This window comes from Anticarsia gemmatalis, chromosome 16 (genome assembly GCF_050436995.1).
Source record: "Anticarsia gemmatalis isolate Benzon Research Colony breed Stoneville strain chromosome 16, ilAntGemm2 primary, whole genome shotgun sequence".
Taxonomy (NCBI): Eukaryota; Metazoa; Arthropoda; class Insecta; order Lepidoptera; family Erebidae; genus Anticarsia; species Anticarsia gemmatalis.
Genome location: NC_134760.1, coordinates 905,458 through 931,881, shown reverse-complemented (window position 1 = coordinate 931,881; position 26,424 = coordinate 905,458). Strand labels below are relative to the sequence as shown.

The following is a 26,424-nucleotide window of genomic DNA, read 5'->3' as shown; positions in this document are numbered from 1 at the left end:
ACATCAGCATCGCTACTCCCACGAAGCTTTGCACTGTTCGACATAAAGAAAAAGGTGCTAATAATATACATGCGTCTGTCGGATGGACGTCTTGCAAAGGATTGGATTGTAAATAAATACTGGTAATAATTCAATTTCGTGGCATGACGAATGTCCGTTGGTTTGATAAACTTCTTTGATCATGAATTATTAACTTAATTTGCTATAATCTTCGCTTATACAAGTAAGGCCAGTTTCATAGCTCATGAGTAGGATCAGTAAGTAAGTAAGATAGAAGATAAGTAGATAAGTTATCAGCAAAAAAAGTGTAAAGCTTTGTGATAGATATCCCGAAGTGGTATAAGTTCTAGGAGAGAATGTTCTGTAAGAAAAGCTACTTCATTAGGTAATAAGGAACGAGAAACGTGTAGAATCAGAATCGAGAGGCGATCGCAAGGAATATAATCCAAATCGAAAAATTCTATAAGTTCAATTTTGTAGGATTATGCGCCAAATTGAAATTTAAAAGTGCCTTTACCTACAATAATGTTTTATTTCAATCGTTTGAATTAAACCCAATCCATTTAGAATTCAATTCGATTTTGTATCTACGGAAGGAGCCCAAGACAGGCTACCTCTGAAGTCTACCTACAGTCTCCGAAATCTCTCTTTTACGTTTTTCCTGCTAAATCATTAAATATAGTAAATTATTTTTCATTGTCTGCCTGTCATGACTTATGTTGTCCAATTGTAACTGCTTCGAAATTAAACAAATATCATTTTATTGTGGGTTTAGCTGATAGCAAGTTACACCTGTGCTGTAAGGCTGGCGCAATTTCTTCGCTGATTTGTTAGAAAATAATCTCTAAGTGATAGGTTTTTAAATTGCGTATTTAAGCTTGTTATTAAAAATCGATTTGGTCCTTCCGCCTGAGTGATGTACATACATATATGTCTACAAAAAATACAGATTTTTTCATTACCTGTGAAATGCTAACCATCGGCATATCAAAGGTTAGTAAGTTAAAGGTTAATAAGGTAAGTTAAGCTGACATTTTATGTTATAATCCTCATAATTTTGGTGTAGAAAGTATTGGCACTACCTAATTTTACCATCAATTAGGTGACATACTGTATCATTATACCATTATGAGTTTATGAAATAATAAACCTACTGGATTCGTGATTTTTTCTCTGCGTGGTATTATTTCGTTGCGTTTTACATCACAAAATAAGTTAACTCAGTAAATGTCTTATCAGTATTATCTACATAATTGAAGAGCTATAATTAAAGGTGTCTTTGTTGTGGTCACGTTGATGTTATCATTTAGTTAAATGTTTATCAGGAAGGTGCGTGTATTGTCTTGAAGTAAAAAATCTAACTACAGCCTACAAGAATTCCACATATGCCTTGTTCGCGTCTCATGTTTTCAAAATAACGCGATTTTTACTATTTACCATATAACAAAACTTGGTGTTATATAAAATGAAAAGGACAATTGTTTTTTCCTGAATGTACAATTTTTGACGGCCATACTCTAAAACCAATTCTACCAAAACATTTTTGCAAAATGATCCTGTAAAACAATCCCGTAAAATAATCCTGTATACAAACCTGTAAAGCCTTAGCTTTAAGCTTGGAATGCAATTATTGAGATCAGAATCTATGGTCTTTTCGTTGCATGCTGAATTGTTAACTTTTGGGTTTACACTGATTTTAATTTTAGACTAACTTATCAGAAGTTGCTAGATGGTTTTATTCATTCATAATTTTCAATGTTTCTTTCTAACTATAAACTTAACAATTTGTGTCTGTCTCTATTTATTTGATATTATATCACTCTTTATGCTTTCATAGCTAGATTAATTTTGTAGAACTACTTTTATGAACCAGGCTTAATAAAAATGCTCTCAGCTTATTTAAACACTCATATCCGTATTTTATAAAGCGACAAAGCGTCAAGAAATATGTGTGGCACGTTCATACGAACCACTTTGAGTGTTGCAGCGGAAGACGACGGGGATACAGGTTCGATTCCGCGAACGTGTCGCTATCGGTCCAATTAACACGCGGCACACAGCTCTCCTTCTGTCACTCAGCGATACCGGCTACTTTAACTAGGGTTTAACGCGGCCTTGCTTGACTTTATTATTCTTTTATGGATATCATAGTAATAATATTATAGGTATTTCTACAAATATTGGTTTAATGCCGAAAACTCGGAACGGAATTCTATGCGTAATTAGCCTCATTTCTGATACTTGAGGATGCGCGAAGTGTTCAGTTCTTATCTGTTTAAAAATATCAACCTTATAGCTTGTTTGTTTAAACGCGTTAATCACAGGAACTACTGGTTAAAATGGAAAATTATTTTGTGTAGAATAGTCGACGAAGTCGCCGTAGCGTCGCGTCGGTCGCTAGTCTCAGGATAAAGCCACAAATTGTTATATTGCAACCACTTACCTCCGGTTTCTGAGGTATATTTAGCGGTAGTTTATCTATTCAATAGTGTTTAAACTTATATAATAAAACGCTATTGAATAGATAAACTACCGCTAAATATACCTCAGAAACCAGGGGTTAGTAGTCAGCTCCACTAGAACACTTAAGCGCGACGAACTACAAACGTGATAATGAGGGAATACGCATTTACTAGACGAAACGAAAGATTTACAATTTTTTTTTTTAAAGACAACTCCCGCACTAAGAATTGCTCTTGTGTCGCGGGGACTTTTACAAACATACAAACAACGGACACAAAGCACAACCAGACCCGAAACAATTATTTGCGGATCGCACAAATAATTGCTTCGTGTGGGAATCGAACCCACGACCTCCCGTTGCAGTGGTATCGGCGTGGCGACCTAAACCACTGCGCCACGGAGGGAACAGCAAATAAATGCAAAATCAACAACAAACGAATGTTCTTTCTAACTAAAAGCTTAACACAGTATAAGTTGCGCGCGCACACAAATACGGTTATTTTTTCCCCGCGGCCGCTTTCACCGGTGTTGCTATAGCAAATTATATAAGTATATCATTTCGATTGAAAGTGCACTATTTAATGAACTTGCTTTACACTGGTTTTGTGACATGAGATTGTGAAGATAAAGAATTGCTTTGCGAATTTAATTGTCACTGTTTGTTGAAATTGGTACACAATTTAAGCTGGAATATAGTGGCAAACATCATGATATACTTATTATTTAGATTAATAATACTTAAGTACTTTTAGCAAAGTACAATATTTATCTACTACTTTTTTTCGTTATTTTACCCGTAGTACTCGAACATACGTAAAATCTCGCCTTTCCCGTAGGGGTAGGCACAGACCAAAGAACGCCATTTGGTATCTTATAAACTTCCCGTGTCTTATTCACATACATTTATCTTGTCATACAAGACCGCTAGTTACAAAAACTAGATACTATGTTTGATTATAGCCTTATAAAATAAGTATTTTTTCTCCGTGTCGTCGTATGAAAAAGTATCTTTTTGTAGTGAGAATCGAATCCACTACACAGTATAATGTTTGCACCGCGTTCATTACGTTAACCACTGCACCTTACCACAAATTTCACTACCTAGTCGTCAGAAATAAAACTCCAATTATCTTCAAAACATCTTTATTAACTCTACAGCGGCGAGGGTTGGGCAGCAGACAGGCTCTTGATGAGGTCGTCCATCTGCATCAGGTTGATCTTGGCTTGGTTGAACAGACGACCTTCAGGCAGCTCCGGCGGCTCGTGGCGGAGTAGCATCGCTGATTCTTTCAGGATACGTTGGGATTCCTGATGAAAGAATTTTATTTTTGTAATCAGCTCATGATCATAAGAGCAGTGATAGCCGAGTGGTATAAATTGACACCTCCCACGCCAGTGGTCGCAGGTTCGAATCCGAGGCAACACACCAATGACTTTTCGAAGTTATGTGTGTATTAGAAATAATTATCACATGCTCCAACGGTGAAGGAAAACATCGTGAGGAAACCTTGCATGCCTAAAATTTGTTTAATACATTTATTGAGGGCATGCAAAGTCCCCAACCCGCACTTGGCCAGCGTGGTGGACTTAAGGCCTAACCCCTCCTTCATTACGGGAGGAGACCCTTGCCCAGCAGTGGGACAGTAATGGGTTAATTTATTTATTTATTTATTTAATCAGCTCATGTGTGCCTGTCTATTTCGCTGTATACTATATGACTTTTAACCTTTGGTTCCATCCAATATCTATTTTCGAAGCTTAGTTCAGCAAAGTTTTGCTTAGTTATGAAAAAAACCCAAGACTATGAATCTTTTTAACCGACTTCACAAAAAAGGAGGAGGTTTTCAATTCAACTGTATGTTTTTTTTTATATTTTTTTGCTACTTCATAACTTTTTACTGGGTGGACCAATTTTGATGATTCTTTTTATAGGTTCTAAAGTAGAGTTATTTATTTTAAAAAATCAATGAAGGTGCTATTTAGAATTTCATCAAAGAAAAAGTCATTTTGAAAACCTGTAAACGGTAATTCTACATCAGACCTCGTAGTATACAATACTATTTGGCTTACATGTACTATCGAACAAACTGAATCATGACCCACCATGTGCTCATTTTCTAAAACACGTCTATATACGTGTAGGTCGAAATTGGCTTGAACCTACGTTTCCTTGGTAATGAATTTGTTATCTGTCATTATTGCGACAAATCTTTGTGCGCAAATACAATAATGCTTTACTACCGTTTTCAACAGGCTCCGTGGCGTTGATGTTACGACTGCGACGCGTCAGGAGTGGGTTCGATACCCATTCAGGACATGGTTGATTCGGCCATTATAGGAAATAATGTAACTGTAACTATAAAAATTAAAATAATATAGGGTAACCAACATAGTTATTACCCGGTTAAGGAATTGATACACAATGTTGGTCAATAGTATCTTTATTTAGTAAAAACATTGACTTAAACTCTATTATAAACGCAACTTAAATATTCTTTCTAAAAGAACATCAGTCGTTTGTTTCAATAATTTTATACTAATTCAATGTAAACACTTAAAAACAAGAAATACTAGCGAATACTGTTAATTCAAATGTGTTATCCTTAAGAAATATTGCAACAAACTTACTTTATCTTTTCGAACTACACACCTGTCGCACAAACGTCGGACATGAGTTCTAAAAATTAAAAACGTTACCAATATTCTAAAAGTGACATATATCGCAATTAATTTGAACTGGATACTTTAGAAATTAAAATAAACTTATTATTCCTTAACATTGGCAATCACTGTATAATGGGCAATGACTATAGTGGTAACCCTAATCGTTTCACAGATTTCTAAATGACGTGCTATTTGATATTTGACACAAATAGGTTTTTTCGTAGTGAAAAGAGTTTAAACTACATTTACATTCTAGATTCAAATTAAGAGTGATTTATCGAAAACGTATCTACCTACGTACTGTAATAACAAAGGTCAAAGTTGTCTGTAGTCGTAATACATCATAACACAGTCATATGCATGTTTAAAATGTCTTAAGTGCAACTTTGACGATAGAGATGAAATTTTTACTATTTTGACGGTGTCAAGCGAATTATCGGCAAAATGGGTCATGATTCAGTTGGTTCGATAGTATATAATGAGGGCATTGTTTTATATTAATGATCGTTAATCAAAATTAATTAGAGTTAAGTAAATGAATCACGTGTCAGTCATAATGTTCATTAACTTGCTAATTTAAACGTATGACTAGAAATTAAGCTACGCGCGGGCAATTACTTTTAACTACATTTTAAGTTTTATAAAATGAGGTTTTAGTGAAAAGTGTAGTAGTAGGTACAGTTACTCTCGATCGTTTGATGCCCGGGCCGAGTAAAGTTTTGTTTTATTTCCTATTTCTTTTTTTATAACCCGTTACGAGGGAGGGTTTAGGCCTTGATAGTCCTACTATAAGTCTAGTCCGCTGGCCAAGTGCGGGTTGGGGACTTTTCATGCCCTCAATAAATGTATCAGACATTTTGTTCGGGCTCGCAAGGTACCACTCAATTCCTATTATGGTTCTTATTTTTGTTATGGTCTTAAATGTAGCTTTTTCTCGTAAGCGATATTTTTCTATATTTCTGTCTGTGCTGCTACAAGCTGAACATATGTATTATATTATTATGTCTGTTTAAATGAAAACAGCTAGTAGGGCGACTGCCTCGCTCCATTTGTGTGTTAAACACGTACAAAGCTTTTTGTTGCAACCAGTCCCATGTCAATGCAATCGCCGCTTGGAGTCTGTTTTTCAAGCGTTTCTTTAAAAAGGTAATATTCGTTTTTGGAGTGCAGTCTATTTATAGAATGAGGGACAAAAACATTAAATGAAAACAAATCAAATGTGGGCCGTACTTGACAAGCTATAGATTCCAAATTTCTCCATTAGAAAAGGATAGCGTTATAAGATTTATATAGCGTTGTCTCTGTCCCTCTGTATTATTTGGATCGATTAGAATAATGTCAGAGTACGGCCCTGATTCTTCGTTTTCATTTTTAGTTTTTGGTGTTCCGATAGTTATTCATAGATTGTTTATTTGCTACAGACTATGGTGCAGTCGTTCATTGCAAGTAATTAAAACTTATTTTTAGATTCAGTTGTGAAAGCCGCTACCCATAAAGTAAAACTTAGTTATTAAACTTGGATATACGAATTATATTTGTCTCTATTTGGGTAATCTGTTTAAACCAATACGGCGAACGTGATGCTTGGTGGAACCTAAACGGAAGGAGACTGATGCCCTTTATGGGTCAGAAAAAAGCTGTAAATGATAATAAAAATAATGGAGATGAAACGAGAGTTATTTTCTCACAGTAGTTATTAACTCTAGCATAATGACGTACAGCTAAGTACAGCAATAACTTACCGAAACATATCCTAGCAGAACAAACGGTCCGTCCACAAGCGATTTCCTTCTGCCAGTCTCAGCTACTGCTGCGTGCAGCTCGTAAAGAATCGTGCCTCGGAGACGGGTCTCAGCTGAAAATGGCGGGAATACATTTTTTTTGTTCATAATAATAAATCAACTGACAATGATTAGACATTTGCTTGTGTCATAGCATGTGTCGGACTTTCCCGAATGCAACAACTGTGTTTGCTATCCAAATGTCTTTAAAAACATAAACTTAAACGCAGTTCTGCAGACGTTATCTAAAGGTTTTCGTCGAAACACGATCTACCATACGACTTTTGCACTTTCGAATCGGTCTCAAGCAAATTAATAGGTATTGTAAAGAAACACACTGCCACATGCAAAGCAAAGCGTAAAACAGGCGTTGGGAAATGCTAGAAAATATTTTAATTCTTCGTCAGTTATATGTAATTGTTGTGAAGAATTCTACAGTAAAATATGTTAACTCTCGTACCTGGTACTAAAATCTCAAGCAGATCAGCGATCTTCCTACACAGCTGTGTCTTGAGCAGCAGTCGGTCACTGGAGACGACTGCTAGGCCGTGCTCCTCCGCCTGGCCGATCATCTGTGCGAGCGCCAGGCTCACGTCCATCATGTAGTAGTGCGACGGGTGCAGGTAGCTGCTGCAGTGGGATATGAACCTGAGGAAAGAAAGAACGGCTTGAAGTCATAGAAGAAAAGGCTAAAAGTCGATTCACAATTGAAAAAGTGGTAAAACATAATGTCTATCTTGGTTAATATTGATAAGTGGTAATAAAATTATAGGAGGAATGCTTATCTTATTAGAAGTGCTCGTTGCTTTAATGAATTATCTCATGACCATGAAATAGACTTATTTTGCACTAAGGAAACTTTTAGCCAAATCATTTTTTGCGAATGAAGCACTGGCTGGTGGTTCTCAAATACAATTGTAGTAGGTTAAAGTTCAAAATGGAAAATACCATAACTTCAGCGTTCAGGCATTATTTATTCGTAAATATTATATTTCTGTGGAGGCTTGTAATTAGCAACTTAATTAAACATATTTGTAACCTATTCTTTTATTAGTCTGTAAGCCTTCTTAAAATAAATAAAATAAAATAAAAATAAAATGGCTTGGGACAGCCAAACAAAACCACTCAATCATCCGTAGAATTGATCGCAAATATTAATTTCAACGTTTACACGTTTGATTTGTGTCTTTGTGAAACCTACCACTTTGAGACTCTTCAAATGATGTTCGTTCCTTATTAAGACATATTCTATACGCTCATAATTAAATGGCTATTTTATAAACCTAGGATGCAATATAAAAATTGTATCCTGATTTACAAATCTAAGTAAGTAAAATCTCGCGGTGGATAATCTCATATTTGGGTGTTTGTAAGTTTGTTCATCATAATTTTTTCAGAAAGGCTTTGCAGTTTCATTAAGCATTTCGATCCCTACCTCTCACAAGCATCAGGATCATCTTTGGGCATGATCCTCAACTCCTTGCCGATGTCCTGCAGCAGCTGCTGCATGATGGCGTCAGACACGGCGTCCTTGCAGCGGTTACAGTTCCATAACTTGTTGTCTAAGTTACGTGTCTCCGGGTTAGGGTTCTTCGTCTTGTGCAAGATCGGTAGGATGAAGGTTTCTGGTAGAAGGTAGCCTTTGCAGTCCCTGGAAGTAACAAGTGTGCTTTTTTTAAAGCAGGCAGTTGGTAGTTGTCAATTGTATATGATTTTTAACTTTGCAAATCAAAGTTTGATTCCCTATTGGGCATTTTTTTTGGTACTTTTTATATTACCATACAATTACAATATAGTCCCGTGGTTATGTATGCAATAAATTAGCTTAAAGTTATTGCTATGGTTTCCGAGTCATGCGTAGTGCTTACAAACGTTCCCTAAAGGAGATTGACTATAGACTTAAGCAGAATCTGGACATAGTACCTTTAAAACGGAGGTCTCCAAAAAATGTCATGACATGATGATAAAAGTGGTACTTACTTCTTCTTGCACTTAACGGCACTGAACATAGTGCCGAGTTCAGTGACATCAGAGCACCTCTCGCAGGTGCACTCGAAGAACTTGGAGTCAGCGAGGTGGTGGCGCCTCGCCTCCGTGCCCCACATCGGGTCTGTGTAGCTCACCGTGATGTGGGAGCCGGGCTTGATGTTCACACCTGCGTATAGCACCTGGAATAGGAGAAAATAGACAAATAGGTACCTACTAGAATCATATCCAGTGAATTGGTGAATGTGAAGCTACATATATTACTAAATATGTTACTCATAATGGTTTTGTGCCATACAAAAAAACTCATAAGGACTGGTTCTTCTACCTTAAAATTTTTAAGACTTATATAGTAAGGCTAAGCTATTTTTAATACAGTTAGTAGCACTAAGTTGTTATAAACGACTCGAAAGCAAATTTATAATTAATTACCAGGTGAATAAAAAAAATTGGGATAGTGAAAACGAGGAGTTCTACTATTCAGAATCTATCAAAGCTTCAGTTCAGATCTCCGCACCGGCTTTATTTTAACTATGAAACAAAAACTCTTCGTCTAGTCTACAGACTTTTAAACCATAAAAACGACACGTAAACCACGTAGAGAATATAATAATAAAGTCTCAATTAATACATATATTCAGTATACGTACAATTTCTCCGGCCGAAGTGAAGCTCTTGTTACAGTTGGCGCGACAGTTGTGCTCCACCATGGAGACACGCTCGTACAGCGCCAGGTAGTCAGGCTCCTGCAGCGGAACCTCGTGACCGTTGATCTGAAAACATTCCGAATTTATAATTACTTGTACTGAAAAACGAAGAATCTTTAAAGTACGTATAATTTTTTTTATTGAATTATCGTTAATATCATCAGAATAGATAGGACTTTCATCTTGTGCCTTAACTAGAAATTTAATCTATACTAATATTATAAAGCTGAAGAGTTTGTTTGTTTGTTTGATTGTTTGTTTGTTTGTTGGACGCGCTAATCTCAGGAACTACTGATCCAATTTGAAAAATTCTTTCAGTGTTAGATAGCCCATTTATCGAGGAAGGTTATAGGCTATATATCATCACGCTACGACCAATAGGAGCAGAGTACGAGTAAAAAATGTTACAAAAACGGGGAAAAATTTCACCATTCTCTCTTATGTGACGCAAGCGAAGTTGCGCGGGTCAGCTAGTGTACCATATACTTTTGAGTAGGCAGATTACGCGTTTTGAGTACAACTTAAGATATTTTTTTGCCGCAATTTTTTTTTTGAGCAGCTAAATTACACGCGTCCCTTTGCCAAGTACTAGGTAGGTACACAAGGGTTTAGCTTCTGCATAACACTGATCAAGACGAACAGTCATGCACTCATGCATAACGCAAAACATTTATCAGCTCTCCTAATTTTCGCAATATGACTAGGGGGTGTGCTAAAAAGGGCTCTTTAACAGGAAAGTAAGCTATTTAGAATGTAATATATACTTTACCTGCAAAATCCCGACACATCTCATAATCTCCTCCTCACTGAAAGTTCCCTCTAACTTAAAGAACTTCCATATAAACTCTGCGATCATCTTTCTGTCGTAGTTCCACTTGTCCGTGCCCCGCCTGTCGTTACAGTGTGACTGCAGGCTCTGGATCCTGGCCCAGAGCTTCTCGTCGTGGTCTCTCTGGTACAGGCAGCGAAGGACTGTAAGGCATTCGTAACTGGGGTGGGGTTCTCCGAAAACTGTGATGCTGACCTAAAACAGTAAATAGGTTGGAAGGATCAGATTTTTTTTATTTAGGAATCGGGCTGGCTTCGCCGCTTGCGGACCTATCCTCATTTCTGTGAAACGATATTCTAGCGTTTCATTTATATCTACGCTCTGGGAGCCTATATCAGCCGCCCTGTGAGTACTGTTCTCCAGGCTAGCTGTAAAACTAGTGTAAAGATTTATATCGTGAATAATTCACGTCACAGACACCAAATTAAACCTAGTCTTTAAACAGCAATATATATTCGCTTAGCCTTTGTTCCAAACTATGTTGGAGTCGGCTTCCAGTCTCACCGGATGCAGCTGGATACCAGTGTTTTACATGGAGCGACTGCCTATCTGACCTCCACAACCCAGTTACTTAGGTATTAACACGATACCCTTCGGTAAGACTGGTTGTCAGACTTTCAAGCTTCTGACTACTGTTAACGACTGTCAAAGATCTTCGAAAATGACAGCCGGGACCCACAATTTAACGTGCCTTCCGAAACACGGAGGAACTCGATATGTATAAGATGGTCACCCATCCACGGAACAACCTCGGTAAGCGTAGCTTAACCTCAGAGATCGATCCGTGCGGCTGTTGTAAACTAAGCCACGAGCTCCTCATTTGTTTGTTTGTTTGTCGTATGGTTAGTGGTCAACCTAGTGTCAAAGTTGTTCAAACCGCCCGGGAGGCCTTTGACGTGGCTTAACGACTGTTATCTTAGTAGACAACAACCGGGACCGACTTTTAACGTGCCCTCAGAAGCACGGAGACGCCCAGTTCAAATACCACTATGCGGTCACCCATCTATCGAATGACCGCGCCAATGGTTGCTTAACCCACAGATCGTTTACCGACCGGTGAGCGCAACTGGCTATGGGCGCCTCAAATACTAATCTAAATTCATGTATAAGTTATACTCGTAGATTCCACTGGAACGGTTGTTCGGTCTCCATTTTTTTACTATTGTACTGAGTAACATTACCATAACAAGATACTGGTAGTTGTATTCTTACCTTTTCTTCTCTCTTCTGTGTGTAATAACACTCTGGAGTATGTTCAGGCTTGGTGGTACACTGTTTAGAGCAGAATGGCCATCCACACTTCTCACATGTTACTACCTTCCCTTCTTCTAAGAGTTTATAGCATCCGAGACATACTGGAGCGGTGTTCTGAAAATAAACTTACGGGTAAAGTAGACTGAAAATAATCTATCACAATCGCGGGTGTCTCGAGTTGTATAAAAGTTGTACGTTTCGGTCGTTTGAGATTATTATTTTCACTTTATAAATTCTCATAGGCTAACTTAATTTACATATAAATAGCAACAAATTATCGTACTGGTAAAAGTTCATTGATAGCGAGTATACCTAGTTTTTAACGCGAAACGATACATATGAATACTTATAGGGCATAGCTCTACATTTTAGCAGTGTTTTTAATTTTGAAAAGTAGCTAGAATTTAGTGACAAATTATGTCTTTGGTAAAACCTTACCTGTGACGGACCAGTAATAAGTGGCTTCTCTTTCATCACCACATCACCAGGTTTAATCTCCCTGGTAGCTTCCATGTACCGTCCAAGCTTAGCATCTTCCTTCAGCTTGGCTGGAGTGCACTGGAACTTGTGGGTCTTCCAGTCCAGCTTCTGATGCTCTCGGGAGCAGTAGTGGACATTCTGACAGCCGGAGCATTTGTTGATGGCTGGAGAGAGACATACCATGCAGGATCCTTCGGACACCATTCTGAAAAATAATATATATTAGTGAACATTTTTTCTAGACAAACTTGGAATGGTTGGATGGCACCAAAAAAATCTGATAATATTTCAAAATCAACAATGAAAATACTACAATAAAGACATCCCGCAATGTGCAGTGGGTTTTAATTTCAGCTGAGATGCATCTCAGCAATCAAGGCTATAGTAGTCTTCGAAGTTCTGCAACTTTTAACTATGATATTTTTATTAGGCGCTAGAATTTTTGTTGTACTGATAGAGAATGAAACAATTAATTATTCGTTATTACGGTTTTTTCCAATGAATTGTTTTATATGCAACGACTTTTAATGCAGTACGATTTATATTTAGTACAAAACACAATACTATATACCTGACATTATTTCAAAACACCGCGACCTAAAAAAATCACAACTCATTTTCCTGACCATTCTCACAATCAAATCGATCCAGACCGACACAGACTTTCTACAATACTATAAATATAATATACATACATTATACTCATAAACATTCCGAAAGAAATTCTCTAAATGATACTGAAAGCCGTATCAAAATACATCACATAATTTAGGAGTAGTACGGACAAAAACAGCCAAGGGACAATCTAACAGTATTTTTAACTTAATCAGTGATATTTCTACTTACTTGGTATCACAATAATCACAATGTTATTTCACATTTATTGATTAATATTACAAAAGATCCTCACTTAGCACGTGTGGACCGGAGAACTGACAAATGCATGCGCGTGCGCAGAACAGAGGTATAAAAATAGCTTTGCTTTTACACGCTTGAAACGTTAGCCGTTTTCCAACTGAAGTGTGTTGAGACAGTGTATGAAAAATGTTTTAATATAATGCAGGGGTTCCTAACCTTTTCTTGGTGCGGAACTACTATATCTGATGATATGACTTTATATTATTCTTGTTAGCACCACATTGTAAGAATATTTAAAATAAAGTGTGTGTTATAGTCATCCTGAAAATTTAAAATTTTAAAATCATTCGCGTACCATCGTTTGACTTCCACGGACCACTGGTGGTCCGCGTTGGGCTACTGGTTCGGGACCACTGATATAATGTGTGTTTTGTGAGTTTGTTTGTCTTGCTGTCGTTGTGCCAGTGTCCTGGGTTCTATTATAATCAATTACACTGAACAAATATTTGTGTGTTTTTCAAGGTTGGTTTTCTGGTCTAGTTGTTTCCGAGACACAGGCTAGGATTGGGTACCAGCTGTTTATAGTAAAAATAATTTCATCGAGCTACACAGAGAATTTACAAATAGACGCTTGTTCTTCTTAAAAATACTAATAAATGTTTATGACGAGGAAATGAACACGTTCTTTACCTATCAGAAGGCTAAATTTATCATCGTTTATAATTTTCGGTGTATGAAATTATTCCTTGAAGCTTTACGGACAAATAAAACTATACTTTCACTTTCATTATATGTATGTATCAGGGCAAAGTAAAAGAAAACACGTACTTATCACAAATAATTTATTTTCTTTAAATGCTAAATTAGTTTTGAGACAGTTAATATTTATTACAAAAATAAATTAAATTGATGCACGCAATTATAATGTCTTTTAGTGGAAGGAATGGATAAATAATAATATATGTTTAACAAAAATATATAGATTCTTCAATTATTTATTAGAATATATAATAATAATAAATTATTATACATAGTAATGTTAAAAAGTGTTAAAATATAGATTTTATTAAATCTAGTAATAAATTAGTTCTATTATCTAATAATTATTTTATAAGTTAAAATAAATAATCGTATACACTTAAAATAAATATATTTGAAGTACTATTATTTAATTTTACATAAAATAATTAAAATCACAAACCAATTTGAAGGTAACATTAGCCATCTAATAAGAATCATTGAAATATTTTTTTAGTTAAGAAAATAAATAATAAATATCAAGGAAAATAATTAACATAAAAAATAATATTACTATCATAGTACAGTCAGCACCCAAATCGCTTAACACATCAAAAATGTTCTAAATCCGATATTAGAAATACGCAGAAATAAATGTACAAAATTACATAAGTCACATTAATTTAAGAAATTTAAAGTCAATTCGAAGAATACGTAGGAGGAAACAACTAACAAATTTACATAACACAACAAAGATTCAATAATTCACAAGGAACTACGAACTTAACGAACGAAAGTAAAATTAATACGTACAAAATCCGTATAAGTTTTACTTTAATATATTTTTATTCTTTTCGTTTTATTAAAATATCGCTGACTGGTGCCGAATACACTTTAAAAAACAACGTAAAACAAAAATGCCTTTAGACTTCACAAAATGGTCACATTTAAAACATTTGATCAAAAACTTTAAGCCTCTTAGTTTTTTTGGCTATTTTCATGAGATTTTGCCGATGATCTGTTCCCAGGTCTTGATCTTCTTCAGCGCGTCTCTTGCAGCAGATGCCATGAGACCCTCGGACGATTGGGAGGGTTCGAAGCCCAGGATCAGTGCTGACTGAGTTAGGCAGCTAACGATCTGAAAGTAACAAAAAAAAAGATATAGAAGGGTGACTATTATGACGCCTGTAAGATCCTGACAATCTTTTGCTCGATTAGATTTATGTTATCGAATGAGAGTTTATTTCGTTTTCAACCTTGCGTAGCACCGGATTGCTGTTGAAAAAATCCTAGCTGTAACATGTTTCTCGTACCGGGAATCGAGCTTTCGGAAACCTCACCTAGAGTTTAATATTGTTGTACAAACTGTAATTTATACGTAAGTTAAATTTGTTAGGTACCTCTTTTAGTCTGGTCCTCAAGTTATCTTTGGTGATGACTTTCCTCTCGAAGTCCCTTGTTGTCAGGATCATAAGTGGCGCGTGGAGCTCATACAGTGTAACACCTGTAATAAAAACAATTCAATAAAATCCAAGTAACACGATGCAATGGTCTTTAGCTTGTGATTTAAACTTGTTGGTTATCATATCTTTTGTATCATTAACAAACGTAAAATGATTAATTATTTAGCAAATTTTACTGTTAATTATACGAATGATAGGGCAAAGGGACCATTTCATAAAATAGCACAGAGTTTTGATAAATTGATCAGCCCTCCTAGAGTACTTTAGTATAACATATTCATAATGAAGTTATATTAAATGCCACAAAAAATTCTGTCACAAAAATCGTGAGTGCCATCTCACCTCTCAACCGAGAATATCCCGGCTCAATAACATCGAAAGCCTTCATCAAATCCCTGCAGATGTCAATCTTCCTATTCAGCTCGGCTTCAGGCATCTCATGTATCATGTACTCGGCCACTTTCCCGTATAGCTGGCTGAGGGAGTGCTTGGCAGAGAGACACAGGTAGTGGGTGGAGTGGACCACGTTGCGGTACTTGTGTAAGAAGCCTTCGAAGCCGGGGACATCGTTCACGTCGATCTGCTCGTGTTCGTCTGTTAGCCTGGTGGACGTGAAATTGTGAATATAGTAAGGTCAGGTTGTGTTTTGTAATTTTAGTAACACTTTTGCTATTTCGAATATTTTATTATACGTGAAAGTGGGAAAGAGAATATAGGTATATTTTTGCGTTAACCGTTGTATATGTAGCGCATCGAATATTTTAAATGGTTTGTTCGGGTCTGTTTCTTTTAGTAAGCACAGCGCCTCGCATGATCAATTATTATTATTGTATCAACCACATTGTAAAACTTTTGGCGATTGAAAAGAGTGACCGTGAGTTTCTGGCTAGCTCTTCTCATAAAGCTCTACCACCTTTCCGAGCTAGTGGTAGATTCAGTAATTGTAACGATTATCATAAGTGCCAATATTTTACCTAAATGAATAAATGATTTGATTTTTTTTATTGAGACCAAAAACAATTGATATCCATTTGTTATTTGTCTGTCAATCATATACCTACTTGCTAGATTTTATGGAAACCTTGTTTTGGTTCTACTCAATACTTTTGGTATTGTCTTTTGAAGAAAAATTACTTCAATCCATTCCCATATCGTGAGCCACATTATATACTTGGCAGGCTCCGATAGTCTCCTAACCTCTACCAAATTAGCTCTTTTCTAGACATCTGTCATTACAAAAATTCATCATACATATGCTATGTTGCCTTTTATCAACTCACCTCTTTAGCAACAGTTGTACCGCCGCAGCAGGCATGGTATACCCGCAGTCTCCATCCACACACGTCCACACGGCTCCAGGGTCTAGCGGCGCGGTACTGAGCACTCTTCCACCAGCACACTTGGGACACCTGAAGGCGCTGGCGTACGTGCCGAGCTCCGTGGGGTCTGAACAACGTCGGCAGCAACACTCGAAGAACTTGCTGTGTTTTATGTGCTCACGACGTTTTAGTGTACCCTATATTATAACAGCTCAGGATCAGGATACATTTTGGAATTTCTCAGTTACATTTTCTGCCCGCATAATTTTTTTTTTAGTTGTAATTCACATTGTAGTAAGTTAACTATCATTGTTATTAAAATAGGTCTCAATGGTTAACAAGAATCTTCCATCGTAAGTCGTTACATCATAAGTAGCTAATTGCACTTATTGATCGATCGGCTTTATAACTTACGTCTATATGTTAAGATATGGATACATTGTTTTGTACAACATTGGCAGTTTCTATCTAGATAGATGCCTCTAATTATCTGATGATAAAGTATTAGGAACAACCATATCCGTAAACATATAGAATACAATACATAAGCAATAGTAGTAGTAGAGACTTGAATAAGTTTGCGAGGTTAAGTTACGTTGTTACAGGCAATATTTAAATGGGTAGGCAGTAATAGGTACAGTAGTTAAGTACCCTAATTGACAAATTACAAACATCTCACCTGCAATGTATAAGCATAACACAGTGATATCAAATCTCCAGCCTTGTGCGCCACGGAGGCTCTGATCGTGAGTGGTCTGCCGGGAACTCTCTCCGCGTCAGTATGTGTAGTTGTGGGAGTACAGTCGTGTGCCAGGAGGTATGCTCGGTCGTAGAGGGCTCGGGCGTTTGCACCGCTACCTCCGACTTCGAAGGCGTTGACCTGGAAGACGAGGATGAATTGACTTTACATTCAAAAAGATAAAAAAAACAATCCTTCTTTTAACATTGATAACCACTGGCATCAGAGAATACGCACCAGTAAGTTGTTTCTTTAGTCTCGTTGCTGTAAGACAAATTTTTGAGACTTATAATTCTTAAGTAGGAAAGTATTTCTAAACTCCATAATCAAATGAATCATTTAAAATTGAGCCATTTGGCGAAATGTTAATCGTTTTGCCATTGAATTTACAACACAAGATATCTAGTTCATATTTTCTACCAAATTTGATAGTACCTAGATAGTAATTGTCCGCAAAAAAGTAAGGCTAAGCCCATAAAAAATCTTACCTCCAAAATACCGCAGACAGTATGAATCTCCTCATCATTAAAGTCCAGCTTCCACTTCTTGAACCTTTGCACCACGTTCTTCTCGTTGATCGGCCAGATGTCGCCTCTAGCGCGGCGGAGTTCATTGTGAGCCTCCATCGTTGATACAGCTCGCCACTTCTCTGGGTCGAACTTTTTTAGGAGTAGACATCTGAAAATGAAAGATTCGTGGGTTTAATAACAAGAAGTTACATTACAATTTTGGGTTCGGGCGTGGCCGTATAGTAAGTCAGCTTTTACGATAAATTCGAAATATTGCAAAATATGCTACTTATAGACGTGTTTAGAAGACAGACTTAATTAGGCAGGATCGAATAACAATAAAGGTTTAGAGTAATATGGTGCTCTACATATTTATCGGAAACTTAACGAGCCATTTTACTGTGATTTATTTATACTGCTTACAAAAACATATTATCGAAGCAGCTCAAATCTGACCTTCAGAAATCCAAGAGGAAAACAATATCAATATCCATCTTATAGTACGATATCCACTCCTTCAAAACTATGCAGTTCATCTTCACTTTACAATAACAATAATTCATACAATTTACGATTATCGCCTCATCAAGTTTCTGATGCACTTGTGTGATATACTGACTATATTTATGTGTTAAACCTATGGATCAAATGGCTGTATGGTCACGGTCATATGAGAAGCAACCTTCAAACTAACGCGGTAATATGGTATAGTAATGTCTCAAGAGGCTTGAAATGTACAGCTGGTTCAAGGGTTTGTCGTGGATATTGCAGTAATAATTTTCGATCATTATTATATAGAGACCGGTGATACGAATGAGTGAATAAAAAGTTGTTGAACAAAATTCATATAAGTAATAATATTTCTCGAAATTGTTCAGACCCGTTTTTGTGTCGTGTCTTGTGTCTGTCATATATGGTTATACCCGTAGATTACCGAAGAGATGGATTAGCAACAATATAGTCAGTTTTGGCGATACTAATAAAGTTTGTTCAAATGTTTACCTCAAAGGCATTAAAGCCTGGTAGGAATCCTTCAGATCCTCAAGTTTGGAGTAGTCCGGCGGTATCTTCTTGAGCGTGTCACATTCGTACGTCGAGTGGCCGGTGTACTTCCCTATACCTGGACAAGCACTGCTGCACATCGGCCATTTGCATCCTTGGCATCTGTAGAGAAAAGAATTTCAAATAATATTTAGATAGTTTTTCTCGACCAGTCGGTCAAAAGTTAGCCTGCGACAACGGCAAGTGCAACCTGCGACGAAACGTTAGGCATCTCAAGGTAAAATGCGTGTTCGCGTTAATTCCCTTAGTAGTAGAAATATGAGCGAACTAGATAGCGGCGCGGCGGCGGCGATCGCAGTTTCAGTGCATTCCATTCAGTAGTTTTTGCGTGATGCTGGAACATACTGACAGAAAGACAGACAGACACAAAAATTAGACAATGTAAGAGTACTGACGCGATGGGAGCATGAATGTTGGTGACGTCATCAGTAGTGTAAGTGTAGTATAAAGTAGTGGAAATATGAGCGAACTAGATAGCGGCGGCGGCGGCAAGCGCAGTTTCAGTGCATTCCAATCAATAGTTTTTGCGTGATGCTGGAACATACTGATTAAAAGATAGACAGACATAAAAATGTTGTAAATATTGTAACGTAATGTAGACAATGTTAGAGTACTGACGCGATGGGAGCATGAATGTTGGTGACGTCATCAGTTGTGTAAGTGTAGTATAAAGTAGTGGAAATATGAGCGAACTAGATAGCGGCGGCGGCGGCGAGCGCAGTAAGGATCGACGCACACAAACCATCGGCCAAAATATGAACCTTCTTATTAACGCCCGTGACCACTCTAAGGGTCGTCGCCCACGTACAGTTAAGTCATCGCACACGAACCACGGGCCACAATATGAGCGTTCTAAATAGCGGCGCTGATCACGGTAAGGATCTATGTTTTATGGCTCTGGCCGGAGACCCGTGTACGTCATAGAGCTTATGATGAACTGGTAAATAGTCGTGAAACCGTTCACGTCGTCTGTGCATGCCGCATCGCAAAGGGCGACAAGGGCTGCGACCGTTTCGCCGTGATATCGAGTATGTGCAAGCGATGGCTGCACTAGCAGTGTCGTTCGCTGGTTGTCAGCGTGACGGCGATGCGGATCCACGAACATGAAGCGCGCCCGAGGATATTCCTCCAAGTTACCGTATCAGGAGGCTCCGATGCAGCGTTCAAACGCTTACTCAAATTTTGGTTCGACGTGGTTTAAGAGGCCGATTGTATAATATAAGGTAAGGAGTATTTTATTTTAATCGTAATATAGTGTTTAAATAAATAGTAAGAGACATATTCAAAATGAACAACACGAATGCTGAAACTGTAAACGGTCCCTCGGGTCCCTCGGCCGCCTCGGCCTCATCAGCGGGCCTGAGTTCACAAACAGACACGTGCACCGTCGTCGTGAACATCACCGCCGCCTCTCCAATGAGCTGGTTCGTGCGAGACTACATACGCCTCAAGGCGTCGCTCACAATCGAACGCATGAGAACACACCAACGTCAGCACTAGCTATATCACACAGAGTGCTCACCAAACAACTAAAACCAAAAGTCGCACAGCTAATTTCGATCCGACGATTGAAGACTCCATGCGTGATAAAATAAGGAGAACTTACACTATGATGAAAACTAAAAGTGACATCCGGAATCTCGCGACGCGACGGCGTCAACTCAAGAGTCTTTCGTAGCGATAACGAAACAAAAAGAATTACATACACGCGATAATATAGCATGTATGTAATTCTTTTTTTTTTGTTCGTTTCAAGTGGCGAAATAGTATTGAGTTTTGCAGCAGCAGGAGCAAACAGTAAACAGGCTTAGAGACACTTGGTACAGCGACCGCTCCGACAAGAGCCGTATGTTAGTCTGTTAGCGCGCAACTCCGTCGTTGAATGGTCGCGGCTTAGTATTTATCATACAGGTTGACCGTTCTCTGTTCCGCAAGCTTTAGATACTCTTCCTGGTGGCAGCTCCACTTTCCGTCAAATACGGCTCTGGCGCTGGCGCCTATGTCCGAGCGATTAATGAACCGCATAATGCGCGCGAAAATGCGCTCGCGCTATAAAACAGCCGCCGCCCCGGTGTTCGACTCACTTTTAGTTTTCTACATATTGTAGGTCTTTCTCATTTTTTTTACACGCATGGAGCTTCAATCGACAGATCCAAATCTGAGCTCGCATGAAGCTGTGCGACTTTTGGTTTTAGTTGTTTGGTGAGCATTCTGTGTGATATAGCTAGCGCTGACGTTGGTGTGTTCTCATGCGTTCGATTGTGAGCGACGCCTTGAGGCGTATGTAGTCTCGCACGAACCAGCTCATCGGAGAGGCGGCGGTGACGTTCACGACGACGGTGCACGTGTCTGATTGTGAACTCAGGCCCACTGAAGTGGCCGAGGCGGCCGAGGAACTCGAGGGACCGTTTACAGTTTCAGCATTCGTGTTGTTCATTTTATGTGTCTCTTACTATTTATATAAACACTATATTACGATGAAAATAAAATACTCCTTACCTTATATTATACATACCTTATATTTGTCGTCGCCAACGAACTGTTATGCAATTTGGCGATTTTTTATCAAAATTTAAATCTTATTTTTAAACTTGAATAATGGATTTAAAAAAATAAAAAAATTAAAAAAATGCAATCGGCCCCTTAAGCCACGTCGTATCAAAATTTAAGTAAGCTTTTGAACGTTGCATCGGATCCTCCTGATACTGTAACTTGTAGGAGTCATCGGGCGCGCTTCATGCTCGTGGATCCGCATCGCCGTCACGCTGACAATCAGCGAACGACACTGCTAGAGCAGCCATCGCTTGCAAATACTCGATAACACGGCGAAACGGTCGCAGCCCTCGTTGCCTTCGTCGTTGCGGCATGCGTGTCCTATTATAACTATTTTCTAGATCATTATGAGCTTTTCGAGGCACACGGGTCTCCGGCCATAGCCATAAAACACGGATCCTTACTGTGACCAGCGGCGGTGATTGCAGTAAGTACGGTTCACGGTTGTGGCCGGTAACCCGTGTGTGTACCGAGAACAACACCGAGGGCCGCCGACTCGCTGTGCTGTCGGATATGGCGTCGTCGATCGACATGAAGAGGATGGGAGTCTACGACCATGAGACACGGCCGAGGATTTCTCGAGCTATCAAATCAGGAACCTCGGAACTCAGTGTTCACGAGCCGACACCGATTATGATCCGACGCGGCTGAGGGGACCACAATCATGTTATAAGGTAAGGAGTATTTTACTTTGACTGTAATATAGTATTGAAGTAAAAAGTAAAAGGTATTATTAAGGAACGACATGAATGCCGAAACTCTCCACGAAACCTCGTCCGGCTCGGCCGCACCAGGCGACACGAGTTCACAAACAGACACGTGCACCGTCGTCGTGAACATCACCGCCGCCTCTCCAATGAGCTGGTTCGTGCGAGACTACATACGCCTTAAGGCGTCGCTCACAATCGAACGCATGAGAACACACCAACGATATCGCCATGTCCAACAGAATGCTCACCAAACAGAATGCTCATCAAACACTGCGGCGGCTGTACAGCGCGACGTTAGTTCCTCTACGGACACTCAATAGTGTTTTGCCACTTCAAACAAAGGAACAAACGAAAAAAAAATTCAATTAGATTATCGGGAATCATAACTTTTAAACTCTCGCGTTGCATGTTTAATGTATAATAGAATACGGGAATAAACGCGAACATTTTACCTTCAAATGCCTAACGTTTCGGCGCAGGTTGCACTCGCCGTGGTCGCAGGCTAACTCTGATGATGTCAGCCTGGGTTGGATTATCGGGAAGTATGGTAATTTTTTTTTTCGTTTTCGATACGATGTAAGCTGAAAGTTTCTGTATCAACGCGGCTACGCGGCGGCATTGTCAACTAGAGGGTCTTCCTTGACCTTTTTTTTTGCATTTGATTGCAAATTCATTTGATTGCAGCAGATTCTCTTAATTTATTTATACGCATCGCATCGAGTCTCCAGTCGTCGGGTCAAAACCTGAGCTCGCATCGCAGTTGTGCAACTTTTGTTTTTCTGTTAGGTGAGCATTCTGTTGGACATGGCGATATCGTTGGTGTGTTCTCATGCGTTCGATTGTGAGCGACGCCGTGAGTCGTATGTAGTCCCGCACGAACCAGCTCATTGGAGAGGCGGCGGTGATGTTCACGACGACGGTGCACGTGTCTGATTGTGAACTCATGTCGCCTGGTGCGGCCGAGCCGGCCGACGTTTCGTGGAGAGTTTCGGCATTCATGTCGTTCCTTAATAATACCTTTTACTTTTTACTTCAATACTATATTAAAGTCAAAGTTAAATACTCCTTACCTTATAACATGTTTGTGGTCCCCTCAGCCGCGTAGGATCATAATTTGAGTTGGCTCGTAAACACCGAGTTTCGAGTTTCTTAATTCGATAGCTCGAGGAGTCCTCCGGCCGTGCCTCACGGTTGTAGACTCCCATCCTCGTCATGTCGATCGACGTCGCCATATTTGACAGCACAGCGAGTCGGCGACCCTCGGCGTTGTTCGCGGTGCAGCGTGCGTTCCGATTTCATAGTTCATCATAATTGGTAATGTCTTCTAAAAGTCGCCACACACGGGTTACCGGCCACAACCGTGAACCGTTACTTACGGCAAACACCGCCGCTATTTAGAACTATCATATTCAGGCTGGTTCGAGTGGAGCGACCCTTATTGCGCATGTACGATGGTTTGTGTGCGTCGATCCTTACTGCGCTTGCCGCCGCCGCCGCTATCTAGTTCGCCCATATTTCCACTACTTTATACTACACTTATACTACTAATGACGTCACTAACATTCAGGCTCCCATCGCGTCAGTACTCTTACATTGTCTACTTTACGTTACATTACTTACCAAATTTTTGTGTCCGTCTGTCTGTCTTTCTGTCAGTATGTTCCAGCTTCACGCAAAAAGTACTGGATGGAATGCACTGAAACTGCGCTCGCCGCCGCCGCCGCTATCTAGTTCGCTCATATTTCCACTACTTTATACTACACTTACATTACTTACCAAATGTTTGTGTCTGTCTGTCTGTCTTTCTGTCTGTATATTCCATCATCACGCAAAAGCTATTGAATGGAATGCACTGAAACTGCGCTCGCCGCCGCCGCCGCTATCTAGTTCGCTCATATTTCCACTACTTTATACTACACTTACATTACTTATTGTACGTAGTGCCTGCGCTACTTATCAACTTTGGACGCCACTGCGCCGATAGGAGATATGAATATTTAGATAGCTATCGGAGGATCCATATTGTTTGTCCCTATTTAACGTGAAATTGTCTGAGTTGATTTGAATATAATATGGCGGGGTAATATATTAAACCACGAGTAAAGAAAAAAATATTTTTTTCACAATGAAGCATCATGCAGACGAAACTGCCTGAAACTGAAAAAGCCTTAACTAGTATCAGGCATAATTACAGAGACGTAAATATAAATAAGTCTATCTAGATAATAATATGTCCGATTGTAAGAAGTTTTCAGAACAAAACAACATTACCTAGTCGTTTTAATCTGTTCGTTTTACAACACAGCATAAGACAGATAAAATTTAACCCATTAATGTCCCACTGCTGGGCAAGGGTCTCCTCCCGTAATGAGGGAGGGGTTAGGCCTTGAGTCCACCACGCTGGCCAAGTGCGGGTTGGGGACTTTGCATGCTTCAATAAATGAATTAAACAAATTTGAGGCATGCAAGGTTTCCTCCCGATGTTTTCCTTCACCGTTGGAGCATGTGACAATTAATTCTAATACACACATAACTTCGAAAAGTCATTGGTGTGTTGCCTCGGGTTCGAACCTGCGACCACTTGCGTGGGAGGTGTCAACTTATACCACTCGGCTATCACTGCTATAACTGCTGCATAAGACAGATATACAAAGATATTTGAAATAGAATGTGTAACAGTATCTATAAGATGTATCAAGTTTACAAGGTTAGCAATTGGCACTGAGTAGTTCCTCACTAAGAATAGGTACACTTCAGTCTAGTACTGTAGCTGTGTATTACGTATCAAAGGCCGATGAAGTTACTAAGGAAATTGAGAGAGAAAAACTAAAATAAAAATAATTGGCAGCAGGAATAAAAATTAAGACTGCTTTTGTGTAAGCGTTGCTGAATGCGTGACGCGAGATCTGGGGTTCGATTTCCGACTCCGGCTATGTGTAATTGTGTTTACCGCAATACTTTTAGTTTGCTCTCATTCAACTCGATCTATGGAGATATTCTCTGGTTACCCCTTAAATATAGAGTAATTTTCTAGAAATCGGCAAATATTTGGGTAATTTCTACTAGTAAGAACTCACTTGGCAAGACTGATTTCTTCAAGTTCCCGGTAGCATCCTAAACAGATGAGTCCACACCCAGTGCAGGGACCGACGGCTAGCGCTGGCTCTTCTATTATCACCTCACCAGCTCGAATGTCACGGCCCGCCACCAGGTATCTGGAATTGACAAATAAGCAAAATTGTCATGTCGGAAAACCCACAGAAATTAACGACAAGAGGTTTTCCCTTTGCAGTAGGTCCTGACGATGAAGGGAGTTATCATTTTGTTTCTTGTGTGCCTAAATAATTTACAATGGATTTTATAATACTTGGATGCAACGGATCTTTCAATATTATTTTGCGAACTGAAAGTTCTTATTCAAAAAGTCATTTTTTTATTATAAAACAGTGGAACTTGACTTCTGCTAAAAATATAGGCTATTGTGACAAAAGATTCACAGAAGATGATAAAACAGAATTGTAAAATAGAACTTCTTACCTGCCCATAACATCCGAGTGTCTGATCTCGTAGCAAACATTCTTCTTCTCCACTACAGGCTCCGGAGTCTGATCACCATCCTTCACGTCACTCACGTCCTCAATAATATTCTCCTTATTCCTTCCATCGCCACCCTTCGACCGCTTCTTTTGCTGCAAACAAACACGACCATAAATCATCGCAAAAACGTACAAAATAAGAAAATAATAAAAAAGTCTTACACAAAATATACATCGTAACATTAAAGTAAACAAACAAAGATTTCGAGAGACAATTTTTTTGCGAAATAGCAGGGGATATATTTGTATGACGTCGAGGTTATGAATGAATGTTCGTTGGCGGTGTCTAGGTGTATTTTTGTTCCACTTGACTCTGCCGTGCCAATGGCTCGATGTAAAATTCAGTTTCATAACCCTGTCAATGATTTATACGACCGTGAAATGGGATGGGCTGGCATTCTGCGGCTGATGACGTAGGGTTTGAGCTGCCAATGTTAAGGTACCGATTTGCTGGAAAGTTATTGATACTGTAGATACTAGCCTTGTAGGTCCTTGCTGTATTTTTTGGTGTACTTGAATGATTGATTGATTATTGAATGGAGAAGTAAGAAACGTGTAAATAATGATTTCAGTGCCCTTAGCTATTTATCCATTAATATTCACATAATTAGTAGTTATAGTTGAATCAGTATTGTTTTGAAAAAATCGAGTTAACGCAGATCTATAATTATGAATGTTAGTAATGCCTACATTGACTAAGAATATCTAATACT

At 38.8% G+C, this 26,424-nt stretch overlaps 2 protein-coding genes across 5 annotated transcripts in view; both read right to left on the bottom strand.

The window, feature by feature from the left end:
- Nucleotides 1-3,589: 3,589 nt before the first annotated feature.
- On the bottom strand, nucleotides 3,590-13,165 carry SmydA-1 (SET and MYND domain containing, arthropod-specific, member 1). Its single transcript, XM_076124363.1, has 10 exons — nucleotides 13,011-13,165; nucleotides 12,123-12,369; nucleotides 11,643-11,798; nucleotides 10,371-10,625; nucleotides 9,545-9,667; nucleotides 8,889-9,076; nucleotides 8,344-8,559; nucleotides 7,369-7,556; nucleotides 6,870-6,982; nucleotides 3,590-3,771 (listed from the first exon to the last, which is right to left on the bottom strand). Exons 2-10 carry the CDS (start codon nucleotides 12,366-12,368, stop codon nucleotides 3,616-3,618), a joined length of 1,641 nt encoding a protein of 546 aa, XP_075980478.1. The 5' UTR covers nucleotide 12,369; nucleotides 13,011-13,165; the 3' UTR covers nucleotides 3,590-3,615.
- Nucleotides 13,166-13,874: 709 nt separating this feature from the next.
- LOC142979460 (SET domain-containing protein SmydA-8-like) overlaps nucleotides 13,875-26,424 on the bottom strand; it is a 39,680-nt gene continuing 27,130 nt past the window's right edge. For 3 of the 4 annotated variants that reach the window (XM_076124368.1, XM_076124367.1, XM_076124369.1), the window contains exons 3-11: nucleotides 25,653-25,804; nucleotides 25,193-25,330; nucleotides 18,793-18,954; nucleotides 17,770-17,959; nucleotides 17,222-17,422; nucleotides 16,504-16,739; nucleotides 15,566-15,825; nucleotides 15,161-15,264; nucleotides 13,876-14,898 (exon numbers count right to left, since the gene is read on the bottom strand). In XM_076124368.1, coding sequence (XP_075980483.1) covers nucleotides 14,758-14,898; nucleotides 15,161-15,264; nucleotides 15,566-15,825; nucleotides 16,504-16,739; nucleotides 17,222-17,422; nucleotides 17,770-17,959; nucleotides 18,793-18,954; nucleotides 25,193-25,330; nucleotides 25,653-25,804 — 1,584 coding nt within the window. In that variant the 3' untranslated portion in view covers nucleotides 13,876-14,757. Of the gene's footprint in view, nucleotides 14,899-15,160; nucleotides 15,265-15,565; nucleotides 15,826-16,503; nucleotides 16,740-17,221; nucleotides 17,423-17,769; nucleotides 17,960-18,792; nucleotides 18,955-25,192; nucleotides 25,331-25,652; nucleotides 25,805-25,873; nucleotides 25,968-26,424 lie in introns of those variants that run through there. The other variant, XM_076124366.1, reaches the window with a different exon arrangement.